This window comes from Sinocyclocheilus anshuiensis, unplaced genomic scaffold (genome assembly GCF_001515605.1).
Source record: "Sinocyclocheilus anshuiensis isolate Anshui unplaced genomic scaffold, SAMN03320099.WGS_v1.1 scaffold997, whole genome shotgun sequence".
Classification (NCBI taxonomy): Eukaryota; Metazoa; Chordata; class Actinopteri; order Cypriniformes; family Cyprinidae; genus Sinocyclocheilus; species Sinocyclocheilus anshuiensis.
Window position 1 is genome coordinate 2,299,445 of NW_015555715.1, and position 8,441 is coordinate 2,307,885.

At 39.4% G+C, this 8,441-nt stretch overlaps 1 protein-coding gene across 1 annotated transcript in view; it reads right to left on the reverse strand.

Moving 5' to 3' along the window:
* The window catches only part of LOC107672222 (multiple epidermal growth factor-like domains protein 11), a 151,542-nt gene that overhangs the window by 23,496 nt on the left and 119,605 nt on the right, over nucleotides 1–8,441 (reverse strand). The window contains exons 12-14 of the mRNA XM_016465313.1: nucleotides 2,507–2,627; nucleotides 1,331–1,494; nucleotides 1,094–1,196 (exon numbers count right to left, since the gene is read on the reverse strand). Of these exons, the coding sequence (XP_016320799.1) occupies nucleotides 1,094–1,196; nucleotides 1,331–1,494; nucleotides 2,507–2,627 (388 nt within the window). The remainder of the gene's footprint in view (nucleotides 1–1,093; nucleotides 1,197–1,330; nucleotides 1,495–2,506; nucleotides 2,628–8,441) is intronic.

An 8,441-nucleotide genomic window follows, 5' to 3' on the forward strand; every position in this document is an offset into this window, starting at 1 on the left:
GACCAGCTTTTTGAAGATGCTGATTTCATTTTCCAGCAGGATTTGGCACCTGCCCACACTGCCAAAAGCACCAAACGTTGGTTAAATGACCATGGTGTTGGTGTGCTTGACTGGCCAGCAAACTGAGATGTGGGGTTAGGGGTGTGCCCGAAGCGTGAAACAAATAAATAAATGGTGAATGATTTGCAGATCCTGAGCACCAATGACAAACATCTAATTTTGTCAAATGTGTGGTAAGTACTGCCGCTTCATAGTATAGAGTCCTTGTGATTGCGAATCTCAAAAGCGACTGGGATGCGGTGGATTGCGGGAGAGGGGGTGGTGGTGGTGGGGGGGAATCACGATGTCAGCTTAACATCGTGATGGCTGTCAGCCATTGGCGATGGACGATGGCATTGTCTATCGGCCCAACCCTAACCTGCACCACTCACCGGTCTTGAGTCCCATGGAGGAGCTCTGGAAGGATAAAAGGAGGAGTGACGGCAGTGAAGGACGAGAGAGGCCCAGGCCTGGACTTTATGTTGTTTTGTTTGTGCGCGGCAGTCGTCCGTGAGGGGCTGTCACGCTATTTTCAGTTTTGTATTTATTTTGTTATTAAAGTTATGTTTAAATGTTTGCCGGTTCCCACCTCCTTCCCGAACTACGAACTTTATTACATTGGTGCCTAAACCCGGGAGGAAGGAGGCAGGATTCCCACGGCTCTCGGTCCCGCCTCACTCATCACAGTAATATATTCCTGTGATGGCAAAGCTGAATTTTCAGCAGTCATTGCTTCAGTGTCACATGATCCTTCAGAAATCATTCTAATATGCTGATTTGGTGCTCAAAAACACGTCTTATTATTATGAATGTTAAAAACAGATGTGCAGCAAAATTTGTTTTGGAAACCTTGATACCTTGATACATTTTTCTTTTATGAATAGAATGTTCAATGTGGAAAATCTTCACTTTTCATAAATCTGGCACTGCGTGTTTAAATTGCATCAATTCTTCTTTCAACAATGGGTGAGCAATTCACTCCAGCATCTATGTTGCTTCATAAAATCCCATTTTTAAGATATTGATGTGTTTATGTCACTGGTCTTACACTCACCTGTCCATCCTGGCAGACAGCGACAGAATCCACTCACAGGGTCGCATCCATCAGCATGGTTACAGTCACAACGCTCGCGACACTCCAGCCCGTATGTGCCATCCTAAATAACCACACACACAAACCATCTTGCTAAGCTTAAACTGCCCTGTCATGACAAATATTAATAAATCAAATGGCCAGTCCTGCTAGCCTCTAGCAAAGAGACAATGGAACCAGTCCCGGGAAGATACTCACGAGGCAGGGCTGCTGGCAGCGTTCCCCTCTCCAGCCCGAGGTACAGGTACAGGAGCCGTCGATTGGGTCACAAGCCGCACCATTGGCACACAAACAAGTCTGGTTACAGCTCAATCCCCAAGTCCCACTGGAGCACAGGATTGAGCAGTCTACACCCTGCCAACCTATAAAGAAAAAAAAAAGATGGTACAGACATTCATTAATTTATTTGTCTACTCGACCACTGGTTCCTTCAGTTGTTTATTTGTTAAAAACTGAGGGTTTAACATTCTCTTTTTGAGTTCTAGCCAAACCTTCTCTAGTTTATAACAGTGTTCAATTAATAGAGCGGGAAGAGGGGGAAGTGAGGTCATATCTTGACAGATCACAAAGCAGCCAATGAGTTGAATATATGCATGGTTTGAGGTCAACATAAGAGCAGAGTGGGATAGGCAGAGAAGTTGTGTAGCACACTGGGGTTCTGCATTATGAATGGGATGAGAATTTTAAAGGTACTGTCTCTAATGAGCTTCCTTCCAAACTGAAGGGACCTGAATGAATACTCTGCTAGTGCCGGCCTTTAAGGACGAGTCCATGTTTATGCAACAATAAGGGCCGTCCCGCAGGTACGGTTAGCTGCGGTCAGCCAAACGCTGAGCACTCACAGGGCTCTTGTGGATTCATGCTGCATTTTTTATGCTTTTACAGCCATATGTGCATGTAAGTACTAAGTGGTTATGTATCCTTTGAAAGTGACCTGGAGAGACTTTGCATCCTTTGATATTGAAACACCAATTTTTCCATAATGACAGAAATGGATATATGGAGAGCGGATGGGGATATTATATACTATTTTTGAGAGTGTCTGATGTCCAGAAAGTGTTTTTGGAGTATTGTCTTGTTAGGCATTCCAAATTTCAATTTATAGACAGGGTTAATTCTCTAAACATTGACATCTGTTTTAAAGGGAATTAAAAAATGATTAATTACTCGCAGAGTAATTGATTGTAAAGATTATGAGGTTTCCTTAGCATATGATTGCATGCATTGATTGCTTATTGATTTATTTGTACCGGTCAAGCTATAATCTTGTGGGTTGTAAACCCACAGTCTCTCATGGCTCTCTCACTATTCATGTCTATAAGAAAAATGGGGGAGTAAGGATACAAAGAAGAAGGAGAGCACATTATGCCGTACCTTCTTTACAGATGCAGGAGCCATCGATTGGTGAGCAGGATGCCTGGTTGTGGCAGTGGCAGGTGGAAGTGCAGTTAGTACCATATAGTCGAGGTGGGCAGGTTTGGGAACAGTCGTGACTCTGAAAAACACACAGATGAATTGTTCAAGAAATATACATTAAACAAATCTTGCCCTGGCAACTACCTACAACAATATGTCAACTGCTATCAGCAACACCCTGGCAACCACACACAGTAGCATAGCAAAAGAATAGCAATGTAATAAAACCGCACAGAACACCTTGGCAGCCACATAACAACACCTTGGCAACCAGCCAGAACAATCCAGCAACCATATAACAATGTGCTAAACCACCCAGAACATTTGAACAACTACATAGCAACACTCTGACAACCACCCACAATAGCCTAGCAATAGAACAGCAATGTGCTAAAACCACCCCTAACACCATGGCAACCACCCAAAACACGCTACACCCTACAACAATGTGCAAAACCAACCAGAACTTTTTAGCAAATACATAGCAACGCCCTGGCAACCACTAACAACACCCTAACATCGTAGGAGAAAGTTTTACTCAGGCAGGCACATATTTCTTCCAGAAAATATAAGATTTTACTTATTAAAATCTTTCTCTACTTCCTGGCAACCACCTACAACAATGTAGCAACTGCAGAGCAATTTGTTAAACCACCCAGTACACCTTATTATCCAGTAGCCACATAGCAACACCCTGGTAACCGCATCCAGCATAACCTAGCAACAGAACTGCAATATGCTACAACTACCCAAAAAACCTTAGCAACCATATTGTTAGCAACTGCATAGCAACACCCTGGCAATCACCCAACAACCTACAACAATGTGCAAAACAACCCAGACCATTTTAGCAATAACATAGCAACACCATCCATGGCAACCTCTAACAACACCCTAGCATTGTAGGAGCAGGGATTTGCTCAGGCAGGCACACATTTCTTTCAGAAAATATAAGATTTTAGTTATCAGAATTTTTCTCTACTTACTTATGTAATTTTACACTGTAACATGAGCCCTGTGCTGTGAAGTGTGACTCTAAATCCCATCTGAGGAGTCTGTGAAACTTCAACAGGAAATTTCCAACAAAACATTCTCTGCAACAGGGCAGCATATGAGTTAGCTACAGTTTCAAGCAAGTAGAGAGGTGGAGAGCACATTTGCAGAGCAACAAACCTGAAGTCCTTGTGTAGTTGTGTCCTTGTTGCAATCGCACCAAGTGTGGCAGCGGATGCTCAGAGCTAAAGGCCCGCTTATCCCAGCTGCATTAATGAGCTGACAGTCCCTGGCCCTCGGCACCTCCGTCCATCCCCCAGAAAACCATTGCTGATGACTGACAGACACTGTGTTCTTAAACCCTGTTCCCCAGCCAAACAACACCAGCACAATCTCTGTGCTTTACTAGGCTCAGCAGGGGAGTCACCTGTATCCCAGAGCCGGCTATCATCGGCGTCTTTTTGCCTCATCCCTGGCTCTGACTGACAGCTGACAGAATGATTTAGACTCCCAATTAGTGGGGTAATGGCAGTGTGCTGTGCGCCTCCTGCCTCCGTCTCCCCAGTGCCGGGATTGAGCAGCAAAGGACCCGCTCTCTAATTATCATCTGGAACTAGATCTGAGTGGAAGGCAGGATAAGATATGCCACAGGACACCATGGGCACTGAGAGGGATTGACTCTCGCTCTCTCTCTCTATATATTTTTTTGTTTCTCCCCTCTATTTCCTTTTTTCAATCTGCCATCATTTATCTCGCTCACTCACTTTGATACAATCATCTCCCAAATTTTCTTACTCCCACTCTTTTCTTTCTTGTATGCTCTCTTTCTTTTTCATTCTCTCTCTCCCACATTCCCCCATTGTATTCCCCATTTCAAATATTCTACCTGTCCATCTGCTTCGCTCGTCCATCCACTCCCCACATGAAAAGCTTACATCTGTGGATTAATTTTTCATCAATCTACGTGCAGTTATCTTTGTTCCGCTCAAAAGTGACAGCAAGCAGACTGCTAACATTGGCAGTTCTGTTCTACAGAAAAAGACTTAAAACTATCGGTGCAGGCAGCCGAATATGGGGCGAGAAAGTTAGTTCGTTCGACTTTTCAGCAGACCTGCAATTTACTGGTGAATGGGTTGGAGGAGGTAAAAGAGTCTCTGGCTCACAAATGACCACAGGGATTTAGTGAGACCCGTGAATGCTCTAGATTACACTGACACAGGCCTGAGAGCACTCATTCAACTGGGTGACTAAACTCTTCTAAAAGCAGGCTAAAGTAAGACTTATGCTTAGAGGTTAAATATTCTTAAATATTTACTTTATTATAAAATTAACACAAATCATTAGTACATTCAACAAGCTCGAAATGTTTTCAAGCATCAAATGGCATATTTTCATATTCAGGTCCAAAAAAAACAAACAAAAAAAAACATTGAATATCTGTGATTCAGTATAATAAATTGGAAAATAATAAAAAAAATTATCTAATTAATAATATGCAAATTTAATACACTAATCATGTGAGCTTCTTTGTACAAAATGTCAGATGTTTTTGTGTCCACTGAAGCACATGATGCTCTTTGGATAATTCTTAGATCATGCTGGAAACAACATGAACATTCTTAAATTCATGTTAATTTTTCAGTTGAAATCTGCAGTGAAATAGTTATGTTGATAATATAATATAATATCATATAATAATGGTAACACATTACAATAAGGTTCATTAGTTAACATTAGTTAACTACTTTAGTTAACATGAACTAAGAATGAACAATACTTCTACAGCATTTATTAATCTTAGTTAATGTTAATTTCAAAATGTATTAATGCATTATTAAAATCAAAAGTTGTGCTTGTTAACATTAGTTAATGCACTGCGAATTAACATGAAGTAACAATGGATGACTATTTTCATTAACAAACAAATTAATAAATACTGTAATAAATGTACTGTTCATGGTTCATTTAGTTAATACATTAACTAACATTAACTAATGGAACCATATTGTAAAGTGTTACCATAATAATATTATATTTTTATAATTTAGAAAATGCTAAATTAGTGGTCATTCATACAGTATCTACAAGTGTTTTGGTAATAAACGTTATTTTAAAGCATCGAAATTCTTACTAGTGCATCTGTGCATTTTAGTGAATTGTCATGAAAGCACACATGAACGTGGCATGTGTGCTTTCAACGTGGTACTACCAGCACATTTGGTCCCTCATCTACCCACCTGTGCTCTCTCCAGTACCAGCAGCACAAGCATACTGTATATGTTCCTTTCCCACCCCTATAAATATCATTCTCTCAGAACTCTACAGATGAGAGTTTGGGTGGCCATTACCCCTCTTATTTTCGACCAGACTGTGGTGAAATTGTTAACCTCTGTTGTTCTATAGGTCCAAATGAAAGAGCTGGCCTGGAAATGGAGCGTCGTGCCCCAATTCCATTGCATCTCGGTCAGACTCCTTGGCCAAAGCTCCTCGAGCAGTGTTTAATAGAACTGGCAGCAGGCCCCTCAAATCCAACACAAAGAGCAGGTGGTGAAAATTAAGATACAGTCTGTGCCTCCGCCTGCTAGTTCAAATCATTGTAGTAGCTCTGCCACAGGACACAGCAAAAGTTACAGCCAAGACAGGAGTTGGCTATAGCTTCTGGTACTGAGTTTGTCTTAATCATCACTGCCGTTCTAGTCCTTACGTGCGGCACTATCTTATTTTATCTGCTTTGCAATATTTCTGCCGTTTCTGAATGCAGGGGTGAAATCAGTTTAATGCTGGGGAAGATAACTGAAACCACAACTTTCCATGCTACAACTTACTCATAACTTTAAGTGACGCTACTGAAAATGTACGCTTACTTACAAGTTAGCAGAAAGTTGCTAGCTACATTTAAGCTACACTACCATTTAAAAGTTTGCAGTCGGTAGTATTCCTCTATTTTTCTGAAAAAATATTTTACGCTCACCAAAGTTGCATTAATTTGATAAAAAAATAAAATAAAATATATATATATTTTTAATACAGTATATTTTAAAATTATTACAGTAATGACAATTCTGAATTTTCCACATTTCTCATTATCAATGTTGAAAAATTGGGCTGCTTAATTATTTGTCAAAAACATTTCTTCTGAATTCTTTTATGAATAGAACGTTTAAAAGAACAGCATTTATTTCAAATAGAAAAGTTTTTGTAACATCATAAATATCTCTTCTTCTCTTCTGGTCAATTTAATGCGTTGTTGATGAATAAAAGTATATAAAAAACATAAAAATAAATAAATAATCTCACTGATCCCAAACTTTTTAAAGATGAAGATAAAAATAAAACTATCAGAAAACATTATATACAGTCAGCAGTATTTATCTGGCAGAAAACAATACATATCTCATTTAGGGTGACAACATTAAAACATATATAATATAGTCAATATAAGTCAAAAACATAGTGACAAATAGAAAAATGGTACTTTCACTTTAGCCGAACAACATGAAAGTTAGTAAATGGTGACAAAACTGTAATTTCTGGGTGAACTATCCCTTTAATTGAGTAAAGTTGCTAGTGCTACTTTTAATTTTAGTTACTCCCAAACAATTATTTTGGTTTCTCTTAGTTCCCCAACCCTAAGTCTACTAGCTCTAAAGGAAAGTATATTTGTTTCTGAGGACGAACAAGATGAACAGGACTGTAAGCAATACTATGACGCATTCAGTGAAGCAAAAGAACGAGTCATCCATCTATTTTAACATCTCTCTAAAATAAATTCAGATTACTGATATGATCATCTCTCTATCTGTCTTTCTCATGCTCTTTCCTTGCATCTTATCACTTTCATTTTAGCATCCCCTTTGTTCATAACAGAACACGAAGCCGGGTAGATTGTGTGCCATGTGCAACCAACTGGATAACAAAATGTTATTTATGTCATTTTTCATGTCAATTAGTTTTTTATGTCATATAGAGTCTTGCCTAGAAATCACAATCTATTTTGGAGTCTTTGTATCTAGCGCTTCTTTCTGTGTTTGGCAAGGTCTTTGTGTTAAGTCTAAACCTGCTGTGTAATAAGACACAAGCATTGTGAAAGTAGCATTACTGAACTCACTGAAGAAACTCTCACCTTGTTCCCAGCCTCCCTGCAGAAGGTGATGTGTTTATGTGTGTGTGTGTGTGTGTGTGTGTGTTTGTGTGTGTGTGTGAGAGAGAGAGCACAGATCATTTTCAAAGCAATAAACTGTATTCGCTGACACTTCTGCTTTAAGTATGAGGACACAAAAACTTTCAAAGAAAGATCAAGAGAAGTGCTGACTAGAAATGTTCTTTGAAAGATGCTTCCAGTTTTCACTTAAAATCCACAATCAAACACTTTTATTATGTAATTATGAGTTTTGCCACCTTCATATGTCACATCAATGGCCCTGTTTAGACTAGGTATCTTCTATCTTAGGTCATCCGATCACAAATGGTGAGCCAAGACACACTGCTGTTTGCACCTGTGTCACAAATGTGTCTCCTGTGACCACCTGTCATCGGATTTTGATGGGAGGGTTACTGATTTTGTGAGTATAAACTTACTACACTTTTTACTTACTGCTGAAACATGTATGGTCTTTTTGTGACCCAGTTTTCCTGTGTTCTGATTTGTTAATTCTGCTCACCTGTTATCTTGTTAATTATCTCATTAATCCCAGTGTTTAAATATCCTTAGTTCCTTCTAGTCCTTGTCCGTCTAAGTTTACATTTTATGTTTGGTTGTTTCTCTACTGTTTCACGTGAGGTGTCTATTAAAGTTGATTCCTGTATGTATTCCTTGGTGCAATTCCTTACTACAGCCAAACGTGTGACAACTGCATGTTACTACATGGTGTATATATATACATATATATATACACATATA